The sequence below is a fragment of the Solanum dulcamara genome, chromosome 6 (assembly GCF_947179165.1).
Source record: "Solanum dulcamara chromosome 6, daSolDulc1.2, whole genome shotgun sequence".
Lineage (NCBI taxonomy): Eukaryota > Viridiplantae > Streptophyta > Magnoliopsida > Solanales > Solanaceae > Solanum > Solanum dulcamara.
The window spans coordinates 1,153,100-1,175,796 of record NC_077242.1 but is presented as its reverse complement, the minus strand read 5'-3'; the positions used below and the strand labels follow the sequence as shown (position 1 = coordinate 1,175,796).

The 22,697-nt window shown below is 33.3% G+C and overlaps 3 protein-coding genes across 7 annotated transcripts; 2 read left to right on the top strand and 1 right to left on the bottom strand.

Annotated features, from left to right (window-relative positions):
• The first annotated feature begins 1,285 nt into the window (after positions 1-1,285).
• On the top strand, positions 1,286-10,850 carry LOC129891815 (autophagy-related protein 8C-like). 2 transcript variants are annotated; one of them, XM_055967302.1, is made up of 6 exons: positions 1,286-1,482; positions 2,436-2,491; positions 2,592-2,644; positions 3,194-3,312; positions 3,395-3,482; positions 9,756-10,850. In XM_055967302.1, the coding sequence occupies exons 1-6, from the start codon at positions 1,446-1,448 to the stop codon at positions 9,892-9,894; spliced, it is 492 nt and encodes a 163-aa protein (XP_055823277.1). In that variant the 5' UTR covers positions 1,286-1,445; the 3' UTR covers positions 9,895-10,850. The 2 variants fall into 2 exon arrangements, with proteins under 2 accessions (XP_055823277.1, XP_055823276.1); XM_055967301.1 differs by lacking the exon at positions 9,756-10,850 and having other exon boundaries at positions 1,300-1,482; positions 3,395-3,647.
• On the top strand, positions 5,512-6,263 carry LOC129891814 (uncharacterized). The gene has a single exon (XM_055967300.1). The coding sequence runs from the start codon at positions 5,650-5,652 to the stop codon at positions 6,037-6,039; it is 390 nt and encodes a 129-aa protein (XP_055823275.1). The 5' UTR covers positions 5,512-5,649; the 3' UTR covers positions 6,040-6,263.
• Positions 10,762-18,223, bottom strand: LOC129891813 (uncharacterized). 4 transcript variants are annotated; one of them, XR_008767243.1, is made up of 11 exons: positions 17,680-18,223; positions 16,965-17,010; positions 16,802-16,880; positions 16,661-16,706; positions 16,457-16,555; positions 14,026-14,094; positions 13,616-13,949; positions 13,245-13,390; positions 11,154-13,167; positions 11,022-11,072; positions 10,762-10,849 (listed from the first exon to the last, which is right to left on the bottom strand). XR_008767243.1 is itself a non-coding variant. In XM_055967299.1 (9 exons), the coding sequence occupies exons 1-9, from the start codon at positions 18,139-18,141 to the stop codon at positions 11,659-11,661; spliced, it is 2,790 nt and encodes a 929-aa protein (XP_055823274.1). In that variant the 5' UTR covers positions 18,142-18,223; the 3' UTR covers positions 11,017-11,658. The 4 variants fall into 4 exon arrangements, 1 of the variants encoding a protein (XP_055823274.1); XR_008767241.1 differs by having other exon boundaries at positions 11,022-13,167; XR_008767242.1 differs by lacking the exon at positions 10,762-10,849 and having other exon boundaries at positions 11,017-11,072.
• Between the last annotated feature and the right edge of the window lie 4,474 nt (positions 18,224-22,697).

Below are 22,697 nucleotides of genomic sequence, written 5' to 3'. Positions count from 1 at the left end.
TATAAAAAGAAGCAAGCGAAAGCATAGAGAGATAGTTTTTGATAGATTCTCGACTTAAAAAAAAGAAGAAAAATTTGAATTAGACACCAAAATAACATAATAGAAAACAAATGAACCAAAAAACCTACCAATTGTTATGGTTGAAATAATCAGGTGTCATGCGGAAGATAACAAAACAAACTTCGAAAGACCATAAGTAAGAAAACAAGCGAGAAATATATCAAAAGAGACACAAACATTTAACGTGGTTCGGTCAACTGACCTACGTCTACAAGAGGAGATGAGCAATTCACTATATAAATATGAGAGTAAAAATATCGAGAGAAATAATCTCACACAATTCACTGGGAATACAAAGAGGTCCACACAAGTGATATGTTATCACTTGTGTCTCACAAATTCCCCCAACACAAAACTTTTAAAACCCTTAGAATTACATTGTGAATGATACCTTGTTAGAAGGAATTAACCTCTATTTATAGAGTCATAAATATTTTCTACAAGAAAAAGAACTAGCAAAATATGAAGACTTTGTATTTTTTTTTTAAGAAAAGAAAAATTCAATTATAGTAGAAAAGTCAGAACAAACACCAACACTAACATACTAAAGAGAAAGATCATGTGATAACCAAATAATACTACTAATAAGGAGAAGCGCAGAGGAGGCTAGCTCATACATAAAATACGATAACATTTAATTATTTACTAACTTTCTACCCTAATTTTCGAGTCAGAAAATGGGAAAGCTGGTCTGCCTCATCTTAAAGCAGTGTAAAAAGCCATGGCCAGTGGTGTTGGGGCAAAATTATGAAAAAGGACTGTTAAAAATAGAGAATGACAAATATGATCCCCCTTGAGTGAGAGATTTAAATATGATCGACTAATTTTGATCATTTTTTTTTTTTTTTTTTTTTTTGTAATTTCTGACAAATACTTAAGGAGCTTTGTTTGTTAAATTTGACGGAAATTATGACTAAGAAGGATTTAGCGATACTTATACTTTAGAGGTATCGTTGTTGTTGTTTGCACTATCTTTGATTTCTTTTTAGAGTTTGATGCAACCTTAAACAGATTATAAGCAAGCAATCATTGATTTCGCTTCGAGGAATGGAAACGATGGACAAAATTCGTGTTTGATAAATTTAAAGGATTCCAATTGATCAAAGCAACACTTGAGGGACTACTTTAAACCCGCCTTTTAAATAGAAGGGACTATTTTTGTCATTTTCTCGCGCGAAAAAAGGGATAAAATATTATCCAATTATATAGTGCATTTATAAACATAGAGAAAATTTGGGTGCGTCTTTCACTCTCTTTGTGTAAGGTCTTCTTCCCTTTAAAAAAAAAAACGGATTTTTCTCCCTACTTGGATCTTTTTGCCTTTCTATGAAAAAACCCTAATTTTGCAGATACCCCATTTTTTTGTTAATCATTCTCAGATCACCATGGCCAAGAGCTCCTTCAAATTGGAACACCCACTTGGTAATTTTTCCTGTTTTTTTTTTTAATTGTGTTTTGGTTTCAAGATCTGATCTTTGACTTGTTCAATTCTGGAATTTATTTAATCAGACTGACAATTGAGGAATTATTTTTTTGGGGGGTGGGGTGGGGTTGGGATGGAGACAAGGTTGGGGTTGTGAGTTGGGTAGGGATTATACCATAAAACCCTTTTTGTGCATATGCTTGATTCTTGATTCTTCTGTTTATAACTCTATAGGAATTTTTTAGTTTGTGGATTTGACTGTCTATTTGATACAATTGGAGGTTTTGGAATACCTTTTTTTTCAGTTAAAATATTATGTTGTTTGAACTCTTCAAAAATGTCAATCGTTGCGAAGGATCATGATGCAGCAACATAGGTTACAATTGTGTGTACCTATTTGTTCTATATTACTAGTAGCCAAGTACAAGTAGATTCTTTTTGTATCTACCCTTTGGGAGCATGATCCCTTGCTGCAATTTCAAGGCTTTTTTGAGAAATTCGCGTTTTCAGTGTTTTTTGAGTGTTTGGCTGGCTAACTTAAAGTCATTTTGTGCCTAAAATAAGCCCCAATAAATAATTGGTCACCAACTTATTTTTTTAAACTTACAAGCAGTTTTCAACTTATAAGATGGTTGAAATAACTCCATCCAAACAGGCTCTAAGTATAACAACATCATACATGTAGTCAGGTAAAGAAATCTCTACTTGGTAGAAGTTGTTTGTTCTTAATGTCAATCATTTTTGATGTTCTCGCAATAACTTTTGGAGAGGTATTGTCTGTCATTTGATGGTTGATCATGGGCTTCTTGTGGATACCTATTATATTTTTCTTTCCTCTGCTTCAAATACTTTTAGATTTATATTTTGATTTTTTTCTCCTTGTAACTTTGTTTGTCTGCAACCATTGGATGCCCTGTTCTTGTTTTGTTAATTTGGTCTTGCATTCATCTAGAGAGGCGACAAGCTGAAGCTGCTCGTATCAGGGAGAAGTACCCTGATAGAATACCGGTACAAATTTTATATATTTTCTTGCAATGCTCTTCTGGATGTGCTACAAATTTTATATGCTTTTTCTCCAACCTAATTCCTTGTTTCTTCTTGCTATTAGGTGATTGTGGAGAAGGCTGAAAGAAGTGACATCCCTGATATTGACAAGAAAAAGTTAGTCTTTTATCACCTTGAGCTTTGCAATGTTTACTTGGGGTTTCATTTGACAATGTCCTTACTTTTAGAGTACTTCACCATTTTTTCATAAATGAGCTTTTGTTTCCCTGTGATGATGCCATAATAATGTATCGTTCTGATAATGTATAGGTTGTATCTTTCTAGTTGTTGCAGTCGAGTAGTTGGTTACTATGGTGTATAATTTCCCTTTGAACATATTCAAGTGTTTTCTATTGTTGTCGGATCATTTTTTTGAGTCAGTAGTAGTAGTATTGCGATTAATCAGGCTGAAAGATCTTTAATTTGCTCTAGGGAGGGATATATAGAAATGCAAGACTAGTGTGAAAGTTTGTTGTAGAATGTTGAAATGAAATTCCAGGGCCTTTTTTACTTCTTTTTTTATAGTCAAGTGGTGTTAAGCAACTCAAACAATGATTTCTATCGAGAGTGAGGTTGAACAAAGTTGACTTAGCTAATCTTTTCATGCTCTTTCTAAGTTTTGCTGAGGTTTAACTGCAAATTGTTTGTTGATTGAAATACCTGCAGGTATTTGGTTCCGGCGGATCTGACCGTTGGACAATTTGTGTATGTTGTTCGAAAGAGGATTAAGCTCAGCGCTGAGAAAGCCATTTTTATCTTTGTGAAGAATATCCTCCCCCCTACAGGTGAGAAGAACACTTGTATAGCATCTGTTGTTACTATGCTTTGAACAGTTCCTTTTTTAATTGTTCTTGCACATTGTTACAGCTGCCATGATGTCCGCCATTTATGAGGAACACAAAGATGAGGATGGCTTCCTGTACATGACCTACAGTGGCGAGAATACCTTTGGATCCTTTTGAAGTTGCTGGCGTAGACCGTACTGTGTAAATAAGTCTAAGAAACCATGTAAATACTTACGTTAGCTACTCTTTCGAATTATCTTTCTACCAAGATGCTGTCTTGGGATGACATTGACTGGTTTATATATCTACCTTTATGAAGATGCTCATTTTGCGTACATTCGTGTTTCCTTTTCCTTGGTTACAAAAATAGTTTGATGGTCTACTTCTCTTGAACAAGACTTAAGTTTTCTACCCCGGGGATCACTATTTTAATAAGGAATTAGTGTGCTTTTGGATGCATAGTACATCAAGTTTATCATGCACATTGTCTTCTTCAGAATTGTTACTTCCCTTTATTTGAGGTTTTATCTTGTTGAATCTCTCTCCATGTATTTTCTGATGCTTTGGACGCTTGTTATCATTATTTACTCCATTATTGTCATTTTATTCATCAAAAGTTCATCCTAATCTCTATCGAGATTACTGCCTTCACCCTGCCTCATTTGAGTTTGTCATTTATTTATGGATTTTTTCGGGATTTTTCTTTCTTAGAATTGGAAGAAACTTCCACTGAAGTTTAGACAATAGGCACACTTTGGTTTGATAATGAAAATTGGGCAAACAGGGCAAGTGTAAGGGGTTGTTTATGTATTTAATCTATAAAAAATAACATAAATAGCACCCAAGAGAAGCGGCGTGCTTATTTGGAAAACGTATATGCGGAAGCCAACAACATACTTAATGTAATTACGGTTTGGGAGCGTAGTATGTATGCAAATTTATCCTAGCTTTTGGAGATAATGAAACTGTTTCCGATGTGAAAGTAGGAAAAGAGAAGGGATACTCAAATATTCATGATGCATGTTCGTGACATATCTTGGAGTCAATAAGATATACTGCCTGTCTGCCTAAGTTGAAAAAGTCCATTTCAGATTGGGCCAGAATTGTTTGGGTCAGCGAAGCCGGTAGTTCTTTGAGTCCGGCCCATCCTTGACTCTCTTAATCAGCCCAATATCCAGATCCACGCTCCCTCATTGGTTACCTCTTTGATGCCATAATGACGAGGAGAGTTATAAAAGATTGACAATCAACGTAAAATAATTTATTTGTTACATACTTTATTAATAAAATAAGAAAAATAAGTTTCATAATTATTTATGAAAAAATTACAGAAATTTCACTAGTTTAGGATATTATTACTTAGATACATTCTAATTTGCAATATTACAAATCTTACCAGATTTTGGTGCGTCCAGATACATCTAGATATATGTATCTCGAAATACATGAGATCAAAATTAGGTGTAATTTGTTATAGATATCTTGTATCTAAGTAGATTCACATGTATTTGAAATTCATAGATAAATCTTACTCGCCTTACTCTAATCTCGCTTGCTACTCTCCTTTGTATCTGATATGTGTGATTTGCATGTATCTAGAATATATGACTTTCTCGTTCGCCTCTCTTCATATTTTAGTGTATTTGGTAGCAAAAAAATACATATATTTGAATATATCTTTCTTAATATATAATGAAAAATTCTTTATTAGTAATACGATACGTAATTATTGAAAAGTATAAATAAAATTAATATATATGACGCGAATACATTTGGGATAATATTGGTTGCCTACTTATCACAAGGCTAAAAATGATTAGAAAAATATTTAGAGTCTGTTTGGATGAGCTTAAAAAAGTAACTTTTATGTATGAAGTGCTTTTAGAACTTTGAAGTGCTGAAAGTTATTTTTATAAATAAGCAGTTGAGTGTTTGGATAAAAATGCTTATGTTGAAAATAAGTGTTTGAATTTTAGGGTTAAAAGAATAAAAAGGATAGTTTGGAAATTTAGTTAAAATATAAGGGATATAAAAGTAATTTCCATGGTCAAACAAAATAACTTTAAGCACTTTGAAAAAAAAAGTTAAAAATTCTAATTTTTTATTTTTGACTCACTTTAAGAACTTTATGGCTTAAAGTTTGTATTAGGCAAACACGTCCAAAAGTTAAAAAGGGGTTTAAGTTGGTTGTTCTTAGTTTTCAGAGAAAATCACGTTTTCACTATTAGCCGCCTTTCCTTCTCGATTTTGCCCTAGCCTAGCTCAACTCATTATCCTTTCGCACCTCGAATCCATCGCCGTCAAATCACAGCTTCCTCCTCCTCTTTGTCGGCAGCTATGGCGTGTGTGCCTAATTCATCGATGACTCTTCTCTTCGTCGAAATGGGCGTCGGCTACGATCAACACGGTCAAGACGTAACCTCAGCTGCTATGCGAGCCTGTAAAAATGCAATTTCATCAAATTCAATACCGGCTTTCAGAAGAGGATCTATACCTGGAGTTTCATTTGAGCAGATGAAATTGCAGATCAAATTAGGAGTTCCTCGGCCTCTACAACACACTTTAGATCTGGATAAAGTGAAATCGGTGTTTCCTTATGGTAGAATCTCGAATGTTGAGGTGGTTGATGGCGGATTGATATGCTCCAGTGGTGTTGAAGTGGAAGAAATGGGAGATAAAAATGATGATTGTTACATTGTGAATGCTGCTGTTTATGTTGGTTATTGATGAGATCCATCTTCGAGTTTCGATTTATTTGGAAAATAGGTCAATCATTCGAATGGTGATTTCGTCCAAATCGAATCGTTTTGGATAAATTCGTAAGTCTTTAGCTTGGGACGAATTATGAAACGTAACAATAGTTTACATTTTTATTGCAATTTAAACCAATCAATCTATCGCTTGATTTACGTATTGTTAATTCGAATTCAAATTTTCACGTTTATGTACCATTTGAAGTCTCAGTTTGTTTCTGAGTTAGTGAGATGGAAAAATCTAAATTTAACACCATTGGTTCTAATTGAAATTGAAATTTTTTGTTTCGAAGCATGAATATGAAAATCTATATTTTGCAATTGCTCGTATTTGGAAAATAAGATTTACATCAATATTTGAGTGCTAACCACAAAATAGATAAATTATTCAAACTTTGAACTTGAAGTTTCAAAGTTATAAGGACAATAATCTCACAAGTGAAGATCTAGAGAGCAGTGGTGTGCAAAATTCGAATCGATCGATAAATCGAATTGAAAAAAATGTTATTGGGTTGACTATTATTTAATGGTTTTATAAAAAAATTATTGGGTTATCGGTTCGGTATTGATTTTTTAATATCGAGTTTATTGGGTAAATCGATAACTCATTAAGACTATAGTAATTTACTATTTTGATTTTTATCCATACATAAATATCAAAGTATTAAACAAAAGATATTATAAATTATCAGTACCGTACATAATTTACAGTTCACACTGTATTTACCCTTTAGGCTTTAATATTACTTTAGGTTCACAATATCAAAATCTAAAGAACTAAGAACGGCGGTGACTACAGTTTGCAACGACAACGGCAAGAGTTAGGATTGTAAATTGTGAGTATTCACAACAAGAACGTCTGATTTGCTTGTTTCGATGTATGCTTGTATCGTGTCAAATTGTTGGAGAAGTCCTATATTTATTTTGAAAATATTTTCTTATTGGTTAAACCGATAATCGAACCGTTAAGGATAAAAAATCAATAACAAATATCTTGGTTTGATTATCGAAAATCGATAAATCGAATTAATAATACTTAAAATTGAACCAAACCGATCGATAAACACCCTACTAAAAGAAGGTAAGATATTTCTGATAAATTCTCAACCTACAAATAGCAAATTTTCGAGTTTGAGTTTTGAAATTATTTTCATTTGGGCGTTATTTGACTTAGGGAGCTTATATTGCCGCCATGCTTTCCTAGTACCTCCTAATAAAAGAGGAAATATATAATAGTTTCACAAAACATAAGATTAGTCCGTCATTGCTATTTTAATTTTAAAGGAGTTTTAATTAATTTGCTTTTAAAATAAATTATCTACCACTGAAGATGTGCTAAAATTGAAGTCAAATGTTCTATACAATCTTAATCAAATTTTTTACTAGTTTGTTGTGACCTTTATAAATTGTCCTTTCATATATAGTTTAAATTAAACAATGTGCTATAAGCAATATCAGCTACTTTATTAAACTATTTTGGCTGAACACATACAAACACATCTAAAATTAATATAATTTTTATTTAGACACCTCAATTAACTCGTGTATCTATTTAGCACTTATAGTATTTAATATTTTGTTATAGATATTCGATTGTATACGATAACTTGATATTAAAGGCTATCAAAAGAGAATTTGAGCCGTGTACTTCAAGAATATGACATTATTTGTTATTCCTTTTTATCTAAGCAACTAGCACTAAAATAGGGTCTATATGACAAATACAACAAGGTTTTATTTTGGGTCCAATCTTTCTATACAATAAAAAATTGAATGGTAATGAATAATTGAATATTTGGGGACTATGTGAGAGATTGGTTAAATCACGTTACCCAAAATTACTTAACGACATATAACAACATGAATCGACGTTCAACAAATATCATATTTGAGGTACGGACCTATCCTCGTAATTTAAATTCAAATCATATATTTATACATATAAATTATAAATTTAGTAAGCAGTAACATTAAAGAACAAGATTCATGAATCAATAATTAATCTTCAAATTTTGATTCGTTTTAAATACCTAATTGTTGCATGGATTCAACAATCAAATTGTAAGTTTTCTTAAATGCAAAGCGAGTTAGACTCTCACGTCGATCCGAATGAATCATCCTTTCCACGGAGGTAAATCTTTGCCTGCTAGGCAAGAGGATAGCAAGTTCCAAATCCCCGTCTCCTCCGTCCACGCAATGTAATAATATACATCTAGAATTTAAATGTTGTGAGTTTTAAATTAAACGATTAAATCTAATATGTAAACTTCTACTTATATATTCTAAAGAGTGAAGTAAAAAAACAAAAAAACAATCCATGTTGATTCATGAGCACACCATGTTAATAATTAGTGCTTTTATTTTAATTTAACCAATGCTAATATTGATAGCACACTCTTGATGGCCAGTAGAATCATTCAGGGTAAAAGTTTTTCCCAACAACTTCACTCCGAAGGTATCACATATTCTTAAGCGAAAAAGATCAGACTTTTATTATTGAATTTTCATTAGTTGCACGTAATAAATAGAAAACACTTATTTTTCTTATGCTTGAATGAGTTCACACTCTTCTTGTCACAATAAGTGTTGTAGCTGAATCAACTTTTAATGCAATAGAATAGAAATTTTTTGGCTTAATCGTAATTGACTAATTATCCGCCGGGTTGAATCACAATACTTTTATAAGTTTGAAACTTTGAAACAACGAAAGCTATTCAATAGCATAATAAGGTTTGGTTCCATTGTCAAAAGCACATGTATTGTAAGTACAAAAATAGTGATGGGTCAAATGTCAAAATTGTTGACCTAAATCTCGTACACACATTAGAACACCTTCCCACTAGTTATTCTAGTGCTTCTTTTTGCATCTACTTAGATATTTCTTGTATACAATTTTTTTTAATTTAGTTCTAATAAAAAGAATTAAATTATATGCATCGATAGTGTAAGGTTTTTTATAAAAAAAAAATTTAAAAATAGCAATATAGTTAGCAGATTATTAATTATATTTTTTAAAATCAAATATCGATTAATATAATCATCTTTTAAGTAATTTCATTATATAAATATATTTTGTATTGTTCCCTATAATCTTTGAGAAAAGTATGGATGTGCTCTTAGAAGGAAGAACACATTAATTAAGACGTGTTTAATTGCTAGTGGTGATCCCAATAAAGAAAGTTGAAAACAATATTATAAATTGAGAGGAGGGTTATTGGAGTTTTTGTCCTTCGCAATAATTAATTTTTTTGCGAGGTATAAAAATATTTTTGTATTAATATTATTGAAAATAATATTTTTTCAATATTCAAACATAAAACAAATAGTCGTCCCAACTCGTGATACATTTAACTTAGTACAAAATTTTAAAAGAAAACGATTGAAATTTATGATCTAAAATATATTTGTACGATTATAAATTTATTTTATTAAAAGTAAAAAAAAATTATATTATTTCTGAATCCAATTTAATAATAAAAAAAAGTGCAATTGACAGGGGAAAAAATAGGGAATTGTGATGGGTTGGTTAAAATGGACTTAATTGGCATGATGTGTTCACATTTTTTGTCGCTCTCCATATATATAAAAAGAGAATCACATCATTTCAAATAAACAAAACAAATAGATAAATTGAAGAGGAGAGGAATCACAATTTCGATCTCCATTTATGGCTTTGTTCAATTTCTGGGGCTGTTTCTCTGAATCCTCAGAATCAAGCCGATTCGTCTGCAATGGCGACGTTTGTGTTCTTCGTGATCACAACAAAGTCATTGATCAGAAGAAGAAGAAGAAGATAAGCTTGAGGATCCCCTTTTCTCCCCGCAAATAGTGAAAAAAGAACTAGTGATTCTATTTCTGATCTTGTACGACAAGATTCCTGGGCGGAAGGTGGATTTTGAATAGCAGATCAGAAGGATTATGAATTTCTGAATCTCAGAGACGGATTCCGGATTCAAACTCAATGAGTTCTGTCCGTAAGTTATTTAGCATTGAAATCGCTGTATTTTAAAAAAAATATATTATAGTTTCGGACCTATTATTTATTATTGCAATCGTAGTGAATGTTTATGTGTAAATTTATGTTCCGTTAGTGGATTCAGTTGAATCGCAGCTGCTGCATCTGTCTCTATTTCTGATACTAGACTTTTTGTTGTATAGAGAACTTGTAGTAAATCAGTATTTTTATTTTATATAATATTGACGGAGCTTGAATGAAATTACATTGGCCAGTGAAAATTTATATAGCTATGCAAAACCGACAGAAAAATCTTAATAGTTCAATTAATTGGTTATCTGAACTTTCACCTTATTGGTAAGAGTTCGATTCTCCACTCTGTTTCTGTAATCTCCTCAAATTTTGAATTTATGAGTTCAAAGTTGGAATTCTACCGGGTCTCGCATAAATTTTTTGGATTCGAAATCTATTAAGTCTAGTGGATCTTTTAACACACGTACAAGGCCTACGCAAAACTAGTTCCTTCATAAAACTATTTAATTCGAATGAATCCTTAGCTCCTTCACTAGATTCGGCCCAGTTTCTTTGATTTTTTACTTGGTGTCCGAAGGTCGTAGAGTCCCGACTAAATCCGGAGCAAGACCCATCCGCTCCAGTTGATATAGAACCATAACATACATGCAGAAATAAGCAAACTTCAAACTTTAAAGTTCTTAGTATTGATATAATATTTGTTGCAATTTTAGTTATTTGCACTGGAGTTTAATCGGACCATAGCGTATAAGCTGCACCTACCTCAGCATGAGAGATTGACTAGCTGCCATCAAATCTGTACAAATGGGAGCAGGTGCAAGTCACATATAGTACAAAATAGAGATCCTAAACTTTATTTGATATAACTCCATGAAATTAACTCGATATTTTCAACGTTGAATATAGGTGAAAACAACTAAATTGATGTAACTAACCAAAACATAGACATGACGCACAAAAAAGAGTACCAATTCGTTTGCATTTCTCTGAATATTATGCCACTAAATGTAGACGAGAACCTGCATATGTAAAGGAGATAAATGAGGTAGAACTACAATGATTGAAGGAAAAATGACAAAAACTCCAAAGACTAGTCCCACCTTGCTCCAATGTACAATGAATTAAAGCAATTCTCTCAGTAAATCACCATATAGAAAACACTGGAACGAACGAACTATTATTAACGTAACATGCTTCCTTCTTCAGCTATATAAACCGCACTTCCAAGTCAGCGATTGACATGAAATGATCCACGAGTTGTGACCTAGACAGTGATCCTCCTTCCTGTTGTGCCCACTGTCTATCCTAAACCTGAACTAGATCTATTACCTTTTCCATCACTACAACAACATACCCCGTGAAGAATAATATCTCAGAACATCCAAAAAAAAAAATTTGAAGCAGCTGACTCCAATTGTTGAGTTGCTAACTAAACATCCAATGAAATGAGACCCGATATCAAAGCCTTCAGCAATTACAGGCAGATGCTAGTAGTTTGCTGAAGCAGTGATACCCAAAAACATGATTCAGACATGCCAGCCGAAAGATCCAAAGGGTCTTGTAGGTTCAGACCTCTTCAAATATTTTATCAGAAATTGCCTGGTCTCATAATTGCAAGGCCAGGTCTGGCTGCTGAGAATCAACCAAAACAGTCGAAGATGGCCGACCAGGAGACCCAGATGACTGGAAACTAATGTTTAAGTCAGGGGGGAGGGAGTCCTGCTTCTGCCTTGGTTGTGCTGGTTGATTAAAACTCTGCCAAGCAGATTGTACCTGGAACCTAGACAAGTCAGCAGGTATTGATTGGCGGAAAATCATTGGCGGATTCTGGAACTGAGCTTCACTGCCCCCTCTCCCAGGATGAGGCACAAAAGCATGAAGTGGACTACTGTTTCTCTCAGCCTGAAAGGGCATTGCTGATGCAGGATGTTCACCCCGAACTTGTGAAGATTGTTGCTGGACATTGCGAGAAGGATTATACAATGAATCAGCAGAAATATGAATATTCTGCAAGCTTGCTGTTTCCATGCCTTGTCTAAATCCTCCTGCCCCAACTGACATCCATGCTCGGGCAGCAGCAGCGGCGGCATTTCCTGAATCATCTTTCCTCACAGATGGAGTCGCAGGGGAAATTGGAGAAACATCAGTTAAGGACTGACTCAAAGAGTTCTGTTGATTTTGAGCCTTTTCAGACAACTTTCTCATCAACTGAACAGGGTCACTGAGGCCCTGCTCCTGTTCTTGGTGAAAGAAACCTGCATCTTTTCTCACGGTTGAGACACTCTCAGCAGTTAAATGTGCCGCTGGTGTAGTGTCTGGGTTGTTATTCACTGCTCTCCCATTGGGCAGTCCTCCAACAGCAGTTCCATTCTTGGCTGGTTGCTTAAATGACCCAGACGAGAATGGGTTCCTCGGACTTGCCCCAGCAGACCTCGATCCAGGTATTTCAGAAGTACTGGTAACTTTACTCTTTCGGGTAATTTCAGGATTCCTTTGATTGACTGAGGGTGGGCAATTTAACTCAACCTGCTTCTGCAGCTTTTTATCAGTTTCAGTTTTGAAATTGATCTTTTTCTCACGTTCATGGATCTTTTTATCAGGTTCATTGAAATTTCTGGATTGCAAATCTAGATGCTGGTATCTGGGGTTAGCACAAACAGGAGGTTTCTTTCCAGAAGAAAGAAAAGATGACCTTCCTTCTAGATTGACCTCCCTAGGTGATTGCTCCTTCGTGGTAGTCAAGATATTCAAACCGCTTTCCATGGGCTTACCCTTAGTTGAACCAAGATATGGTGATTTTCCTTCTAACATAGACCTAGAAAGAGGTTTATCTTTTGGAGCAATTGTGTCCTCAGATGTTTTCTCATTCTTTTGAGCTCCCAACTTCTGCAGAGACTGGGAGAAGAATGGAGGTTCCTTCAAGGTATAGCTCTCAAGCACCAATACTGGGGTTGGAAGTGGCTCATATTCCCCAACCCACCCACGGTCAAACTTGAATCCAGGAGGTAATGCCTGTTCAATTTTATGGGATGCAACTCGCCATGCAACAGGACCGAGAGTTGCAGCAAACCGGGCTAGGCTCCTGGCATATGCATGATCAGAATAAAGCCCAACCTAAACACACAAGAGGAAAATTACAAAAGAGGAAGACAATAACCAAATGGAAATAAAACTAGTTATGTGGTACGCACAGTGACCAGGTGCTTGCTTTCATCTTCAAACGTTGAAAATATGGACTCGGTGCTGCCAACTGGTTGTGTGGATATGCTGTAACTTGCACGACGGTTCTCATCAGGCACAGTTGATTTCCTTCCAAATCTGGATAGAGGACCCTTCCCTGCAATAAGTTAAGCAGAGAAACTTAAAAAGCAACAAACATATGCAAAAAAGAACAAGGAAGAGAACGATGAAAGAGGAATATAAGCTAGTAACACTTGATTAATTCAAGCTCAAAATGTCAACAGCCAAAAGAGAAATGCAGGACATAAAACAGGAGCAATCATGTTACTACACAAACATAGCATCTTGGTTATTGCTGAAGACCAATAATAATTTATGGTACCTGATAGTGATTCTTCTGCCTTGTCTACATTTTGATCGATCAGTGAAGAATTTCCATCAGCAAGCCCATCAACACCATAAGGTTTCTCTGACACTCCAGCAAGAGAAGTGTTGTTAAGATAGTGGTTATCTCCAGCTGCGGCAAGAGTGGCACCCGATGAGAAATCAGAGCCAACAGTTTCCTGGAACATCTGGACCATCGGCTTCTTTATTTGCTTCCTGACAACAGAGCTGTATTTCGTCTTCTGTTCTACCTTGACATCCTTTTCAGAGCGGTCATACTTGATTCTTAGCTTCTCAAATTTCTTTGTAGCCAACTCTTGGATGGAACGTGCCTTGTCAAAATCATTGCAAGATAAGCTTTATAGGTTCAAAAAGAAAGGGTGACTAAGATGAGATTGAAAGAACTACCTGTTTATGGTAGATAGTATCTGATGAATTGTACTGCATTGCATTTGAACAAATGAGGAAGATATCGCTCTGAAATGGAAATAATTAAAGTTGGATTATTCAGGGACATCAAGCTAAGATCAGTACATACTGGATATTTTGTACTAGTAACATAGCTTAAAACCCATTTCTAAAAAATGGTGACAATTGCACTTATCAAAAAAAAAATGGCAGTTGGACGTCAACAGCCTCATGAGTACAATCACACAGAGTAGTTTTATGACTTCTCATTTAATCAAAAAGAAGAGTGAACACCAATTGACAGTGGCGTATGCAGGATTTCTTGTAAGTGGTATCGATATTTAAAAAGAAATAAACAAATGAATAATTAATATAACACCATTATAATAATAAAACTATTTAAAGCGTACTAATAAAACATAAATCAAGTAAACTACTACAACTCTCCTCGACAACTTAGGTTTAACTTTATAACTTATTACTGTACCCAGCTCCGATTTGGACAAGTAATTAAATTCCTACAATACTACACAAATTGTATTCTAGTTTAACTGGTCTATTTTATCCTAATTTGATTAGGAATTGGAAGTTGGAGGTTCGAATCTCAACAAGATTTACTTTTATCACAAGGACAAAAATTTACTGGAAAAGGCAAAAATCAAACACAAAGTTGCGCTTGTTGAGGGTCGAACTTGGCCACTTGGGAAAATGACTGCACCTGCCGCACACCAAACCAACAAGCCAAGGAAACTCATTTCTTCAAGGAGTATCATTTATATTATTTTTAGGGATATTATGGTTTTTCCAGATATTAAAATATATATAAAACTAAAAATTTTAAACGAAGCAGTGTCGAATGACACCCCATGACATAGGGTGGGTCCGCCCCTGCCAATTGAAGTCCCATGAAGTCATGTCTCTCAAAGTGATGCATAGTAGAAAGAGACATTCTAAATTCATCTTAAGAAATTAAAAAGTCTTAAATATAAAACCAAACACCTTAAGATGGGCTAGTTACTACACCGTCAAAATATTGCTTTAAGCATCCGAAACGATAAATAAAGAGTGACTAAGTCGAGCACGCACGTGAATGCGATGGAAAACAAAAGGACATAAAGCAGAAAAAGGCTTCAGATTATATAGAGGACACTTTGATGATGTCAGCAATTCTTGCCTCCCTAGCACTTGGTTTGCAATAGAATGAATTTATTTATCAGGTCACCACAGTTGAAGTACTCAAATATAAGAAATTTTCCTCAACTTGCTGAGAATACCGGCTGCCTTTTTATCATCTTTTTTGGAAATGGAAAAAAGAGATAAAACTGAATTAGACATCAGATCAACTCAAAACAGGCACACTAGCTACATTTCCTGATTTTCTCCACCACGGAAATCAGAAAACCAGAGACTTCCATTACGCAAAACCCGTAAGAGAATTAGATGTTATATATCAGTAAAATCCAATACGCCTCCTCAATTTATAGAATAGAAGCCTAGAAGCTGTAGTTAAAACGAGTTCTCAGTATGCAAGTTATGCAACAACTTGCAAGATAAACAATCTAATTTAGCTTGTCATTAATAGTCTTCAATGTTGCTTAGTTTTCCTCTCCGGTTCCGTTTTCCCAATTGAATAGTTTTCACAATAGAGGTACAAGGATGGACTTCTCCTCCCACCACAGTATCAGATCCATCTTGAGTTAAGCAACTACACTCCTCTTCCATTTCCTTGCATTCAGTAAATCACCAGCAACAAATAGTATGTGCTTTGTGATTAAACAAGGAGACAGAAATGTCGTGACCAAGCTAAAAACAGTTCAAATTTCAATTAATCGAAGCATCATTAACAGCCAAAGCTACATATATTCTAAAACTACTAGTGATGAATCTGTGCAAGCCATAATAAAATGAGTTGCAAGCAGAATAAATAGAGCATAATCAACATCTTTCTCCTCACACAAAAAACTAAGAAAAAAACTACTTGCAAACTGCGTAAGCCAGGACTGGAAACAGAAAAGAACCAGGAGAAGTGTGTGAGGAGTCGTGACTTCTTAAAACAGAAGGAAACTTATTTTTGTGATCTAGATGCAAGGACTGAAGCATAACAATATATCCAAAACACAAAGTTAAAATGGCCAGTTCAGAGTTCAGGTTGTAGAAGAAAACAATTGTGAGAAAGAGGGCCTACTGGGCAAATGTGATTCTACTAATCATGGCTGGTCAGAGGCCAAAAACATATTAAGATAAGAAAAGAAGAAAGGAAAGCTTCAAAATTGGAATGGAAGTTAAATCAGCTATTTTGGAGTGCCAATGTCTTTGTTCACTGCTGCTGGAATTCCAAAACGCACAACTAAATACAGAAAAACTGATGCATTTTCCCTCACTCCACGCACTAAAACAAGCAGAATGAAGAGGGTTAGTTGAATAGATTCACCTCAAATTGCTCCAAAGTGGCATATGATCCAGTTCCCAACTTGTTCCTGACAGTGGCAAAGTCCATGGGATTCTCAATCACCTCATGGTAATCAGGAAGCTGCCCAGAAATCAAGAAACAACTAAGCAGATTTTCTTTAATTTTACTGTCATTCTCCCAAAGACAGAATTCTGAAACAAAACAATTACCCCTCCCAAAACATACCTCTTCAGGATCAACAGGGTCCGCATAAACACCATATATGTCTTTCCTGTCACAAGGAAATTAAAGAAACTAGACATTACAAGGGCCTTCAGCTGAACAACCAAAAAAAACTCCATTTTTCTCTAACAATCCCACACTTACTTCTGTAGCTTGTCGAGAATCAATTCCATTGTCTTCTTATCTGGCAACGGGATTCCAGAATGTGGTTCAGACGGTGTCCCTGCTTAACCACATCATACCTTCAATAAAGTGGGCAAGGAACACACAAGAAATATCTCCATTTCTGAAAAATCAGAAACTATACCTGGAGCAGAATCCACATCTTTTGCTTCTACATTCCTTCCTCTAGCCTGTCAAAATCCATCAATAGCCTTAAACCTCCATAAACACAATCTCCAAAATACAAAAGCACAGAATTAAACTACAATCAAGAAAATACCCATCAATCCTAAATTAAGCTCAACTAAATGATTCAGCTCCATAAGTGTCAATATTTCATAAAAAAATTATCTTTCAAAGATAATTTAATTTTTCTTAATACTAAACAACCCCTCAAAATATTAGACTGCAAAAACCTCGAAGCAAATTAAAAACACACAAAGGAGGAAAAATGGCGTTTGCTAGACAGAGACAGAAACAAGGGAGACAATGAGAGAGAGAGAGAGAGAGAGAGAGAGAGAGAGACTGGCTGTTTATGGTGTGTAGTAGAGAGAGACAGAGGAGAGAGAGAGAGAGAAAGGTGGGAGCGTGAGCAGATTCTGTGGGGGTTAGTTTTTGACAGTTGACCCGACAGTGTTATATATATATATTCAATCCCCCGACAGAGATTTATACATATTGAGTGCCTATATGGAAAGAGAGAGAAAGAAGATGTGAGTGATTTAGAAGTCTCTGGTCCAATTAGAAAAAATCTCAGTGAACTCAGCTTAGCTGGACTTTCTTCCCCATTTGCCTCTCAAATTTCAATTTCATAGAGTTTACACATCCATGGTAGATTCTTAACTGAGATTCAAACGTACCTCATCATCATTTTCATTTTCAATTTCAATTTCATTGTCATTTTCAATTTCATCATCATTTTCTTCTTCGTCTTCGTCGTTGTTGTTGTCGTTAATTTTTCTCTTTTTAGAGGACTTTCTCCCTTCGCCGTCGTCGGAAGACGATGCCGACGTGGCAGGTACTCTCCGAGTCCGACTCGGAGTTGACTCAGCACCGATTTCATCGCTCTGCAGCTTAAGCAAGTGTTTCAGCTTCTTCTCTCTCCCTCTCTCATCCTCATCGTCTTCAACGAAGTACTCATCGTCGTCCAGGTAATCGTCGATATCGAAAGCGTACCTAACATTCCGACGCCGTCCACTTCGCCGAAGCTCTCTCTCCTGCTTCGCCGACGCCGATTCCGACTGCTCAACGGCGGCGTTCCGGCGAGCTAGATCTGCCTTAGATGGACGTCCTTTCTTCTTCGTCTTCACGATCTGCCCCATCTCTTTCCTCTTTCTCTCTCTATAATTTCCCCTCTCTCACTCTTTCTCTCTCTTCTTTTACTCCATTACATTATTTTCTCTAAGGCAGTGCTTTGGCGTTTTTTGAGTCAATTTTGTGGTCCGAACCTGAGTCCAAACCTGAGGTTTGGTGGGGTCACTTTACAGAGGCTTTTCAAAACTTTTAAAATTAACGTTGAATTGTCCTTTTCTCCCTCTGTATAAAACGCCGTTAGTGGCTAGGAATAACGGCGTTAATACTGCCCGTTGCCCGCGGATTTTACGTGTCCAAATGTGTTGCCCGTATTAGTTTCGTCAAATCATGCATACTTTATACGTAAGAGCGTGAACTTCACCTTCGGCCAGCTCGGAGCACCATCTCCAACTGAGAGCAGACCGATTTCATCGATTTGAAAATTCGTGTAAAAGTTATTAATTCAATTTTTTAATAGACTTGTTAGTTCCGCTAAACTAATATTTGATTATAAATTTTAAATATTAATATTCATATATTTGTTTGGTTAAAATTTTTGAATTAGATTATGAAAATCTCTAATCAAAGATATTTCAAGTTTCATTAAGGGTTCACCAATTTTAGATTTTTTGAGATTTCTATCATAAAAAAATTTAAATTTTTTTCAAGTAAAATATCGTATCTAGGGGTGGACGTTCGGTATTTAGTTCAATATTTTTAAATTTTAGATTTGATAATTTGGTTATTGATAGTTATAAGTGGATATCAAATACCGAATTTTTAAATTTCAGTTTGATAATTCGATAATTGGTAAATCAAAATTTAATTCGATAGGATATTCGATAATATCATCGTATTGAAGTTGTAGCCAATTGTATTACAAAGTTATTATTATTTTTCCAATTCTTTCTATTTTTCTATCTGGATTCACGATATAATAAAAGATCCACAAATAAAAAAATATCAAGAAAAGTGAATAACACAACAAAAAAAACATGTATTTAGGTTGTTTATATTTAGTCTTTAACTTTCTCTATGGGCATGTATTAATGAGTAATAGACATGTTGATATATGACCTTCATTAAATAAATATGATATTTGAAAAAATATTGAATATCAAATGGTTAGTCTCGTACCAAACCAAAATTCGAATATCTTAATTCTAAAATTTTATTTTCAAATATCATACTGAATTATCAAATACCAAATTACCAAAAAATTTAATTTAATTTCATAATTTAATTTTTAATATTTTATGTCCAATCATAATTGTTTTCAAACACAATTACAAATTTCAAAGACCACATTTTTAATAACTCAATACTCAAACAAATAGGAACTAAGAGATTGCCTTGATTTATATGATACATTTTGTATTTTTTAGGTCAAATTAAATGTTGATCAATATTAAAATATATACTGCCATAGCTTTTTTGTTTTTTCATTAATTGAATCTATTCTGAAAAAAAATATCTTTTAGTCGAGAGTTGATCGGAAAAAAAAGTTTTATCTCACGTAAAGATGCCATCTCATGCTCTCCACACCTATTTATAAACACACCAAATATTTTATTGAAAATATTAAATTGATATAGTTTAATTTAACTTAAAAGGTTGTTAAATTAACTATCAAAAAGCAACAAATGTCACACAAATTGAAATTAAAAAAAAATAATTACTTTTTGCACCTAATATTCGATACGTAAATTATTGAAGTGCAACTAAATTTATAGTACATATATAGTATTCTCTAACAAAAAAGTACTTAACGTTGAAAGAGTACTCAATACTTCTCCGGTTCCCACAATCCTTATTATTATTATTAGGGATCGTTTGGTATGATGGATAATAATTTTAAAATAAAATATAGAATTATTTTATATTGCGTTTAGTTAGGAGTAATGGTGTACATAGGTTGGTTTGGTTTGATTTTTCATTAAAAAACAACTAAATTAATTATGTCAGTTTATTAAATTTATAAATCAAATCAAATCAACGTCGATTTTTTCGGTTTTAATTTTAGTCAATTTTCTTGATTTTTTTAAATTTATTTTTATAATTATACTGTGATTGAAAAAGAGATCAAATTGAAGAGGTTGTTCCCTTGATTGTATGTTTTAATGTTGCACTTAAAGTTCTTAGATGAAAGTTGTTCTTTTGATCGTATGATTATATTGCTTAACGACATTTCATTAACACTTAAACCAATAAAATCAAAAAAAAAAAAGATATACAATGGCATCTTCAAAATATTATACTTGAAAAACATATAAAAAAATTACGAAATGACATAACACGTGTCAATTATTTTAGTCATATTACAAGCCCAAATATGAAATAATATGTGTAAACATTGAAAGTTATAAACCAATTTAAAAAATACTTACAGTACATATTATATTTTTTTATGTATAAAAAAATAAAATTATATATGTATTATATCGGTTTGGTGTGAATTCGATTTGGCTTTTTTTTTATTAATACCAAATCAAATCAACAATAATCGATTTATTTTTTTCAATGCCAAACTAATTAAACCAACCCACAAATCAATTTTTTTATCCGATTAACTTAATTTATCGATTCAATTGGACTTGTACACCCCTAATTAAGATTATTAGTAATGATGAAATAAATAATTTCGTATCATATTCTAATCAGTGAAATAATTTATTTATTTTATCTCCAATACATAATAACTTGAGGTTATGAAAGAATACACAAATGCTATTTATTCAAATATGATATTAGTTTAATATGAAAATCGAAAATAGATTTTGAAGTGATATGTCAATCTTGTCATTTCTTTAGCTGCCATGATTCTCTGGAGTAAACTCCTTTGATAGTCACGTATGTTTGAAAATTTACTTAATAATATTATTTTTATTTTTTTAGGATTATAATATCACTTAATTATTTTATAATATTTCTCCTAATAAAATGTCATGTCACATGACATTCAATTAAGAGACAGAAGTATATTTAAAGAAAATAAGAATAGTTGGTGATATTGTGGTCTTAAAAAAATTAAAATTAATATTATGAGATAAATTTTTAAACATGATGACTATCGGAGGAATTTACTATATTTAAAGTGAATAAATGTTATTTTATATACTTACTTTTTTCTTTTTTGTGTTCAATGTCCAGTTGTCTGATTCCAAATTGCAGAATTAAATTCATTGCACTTCGTTATGTTGTTAACTTGGAATTAAATTTATCTTGTTTTACACATAAGATTAATTAATAATAGTAAGAGATTAGAGAATATTATAATTTGATATCATTCAATGTAGAGAAAAGAACTGATTATATATGATCAAGGAATGTTAATGTGATTATTTGTACAATAATAATATATTTAAGGTATAATACATAAATGTGCTTTTTAATTTGGTTTTATCTGACAATTATGCCCTCCAATTTTGGGTGTGCACAAATAGACACTTTAACTTATATAAGATTGAACAGATAGACATATGCGTCCTATGTGACGTTCTACATGACAATTTGTGTCATGCGTGGAGTTCTATATGTATTATGTTACGTAAGACATATGTGTCTGTTTGTTCAATTTTATACAAATTTAAATATCTATTTTTACACATCTAAAATTGAAAGATATAGATATCAACTGAAACCAAATTAAAGAGCATATTTATATGTTTTGTACGAGTCTTGAAAATGGAATTTAGGCATATTTTCTCTGCATAAGAGAAATGAAAGATATTAAACATTAAAATAGTATAGGAAACACCGACTAAACAAGTCAGAGAACATATTTAAGTGTCTTAATTAATACCACATTAAACTGGTCCTTTTTTATGTCACGTGACACAAGTCGAACTATCATGGAGTATTTATGTTTGAAGTTAATTAGTGATTGATCAGTATTGAATCACATTAATTAGGGGTAAGTGCTATAAGTAGTTAGTTAGCTTAGTAGACTAACGAAAGCGACTATCAAATTACTCCATAGTTATTGATTGATATGTTTTATTTTATTTTAAAATATTATTTTTTATAAAAAAATTAACTAGAAATTTGAATTATAATCATCGAGTTTAATTTGCTAAACTCTCATTATTATATAGACTAGTTATAATTCTTAATGTGTTTTATTTTGAAGTTTATTGATTGGAACATTAGGATTTTTGTCCGGATGTCGTCATTTTGTTGAACGCAAGTGATCTCTAATTATTTTAGATTAACTTAAATAATTTAGGTTATTCATGTGGGAATCACATGGATTAATAAATTAGTATATTTATTTAATTTTATTTTATATATGTCATTTTATAATTCTACAAAAACATCTTATACTTTGTATATAGTTTTTTTTTCTTTTTTTAGTTTCCCACCTAATATTTGGAGTTCCAACTAAATTCGAATCGCGCACTGCAGAGCTCATTCAAAGGTGGTGCTCCTAGCATAATTTTTTTTCATATCCACGGCTCGAACTTGAAACCTCTGGTTAAGGATGAAACAATCTCATCACTACACCACGACCATGTTAATTTGTGTGTTGATGTTTAATTACTTTTGGCTCATTTTTATTGATGGGACTAAGTTTAAAAAAAGAACA

Coding starts and splice junctions, on each gene's coding strand:
- LOC129891814 (XM_055967300.1), top strand. CDS start 5,650: ATGGCGTGTGTGCCTAATTCATCGATGACTCTTCTCTTCGTCGAAATG.
- LOC129891813 (XM_055967299.1), bottom strand. CDS start 18,141: ATGGGGCAGATCGTGAAGACGAAGAAGAAAGGACGTCCATCTAAGGCA. Junction 16,881..16,964: donor AGATGTGGATTCTGCTCCAG/GTATAGTTTCTG, acceptor GTGGTTAAGCAG/GGACACCGTCTGAACCACAT. Junction 13,950..14,025: donor ATACTATCTACCATAAACAG/GTAGTTCTTTCA, acceptor GATTTTGACAAG/GCACGTTCCATCCAAGAGTT.
- LOC129891815 (XM_055967302.1), top strand. CDS start 1,446: ATGGCCAAGAGCTCCTTCAAATTGGAACACCCACTTG. Junction 3,313..3,394: donor GAATATCCTCCCCCCTACAG/GTGAGAAGAACA, acceptor ACATTGTTACAG/CTGCCATGATGTCCGCCATT. Junction 3,483..9,755: donor GGCGAGAATACCTTTGGATC/CTTTTGAAGTTG, acceptor CAATTTCTGGGG/CTGTTTCTCTGAATCCTCAG.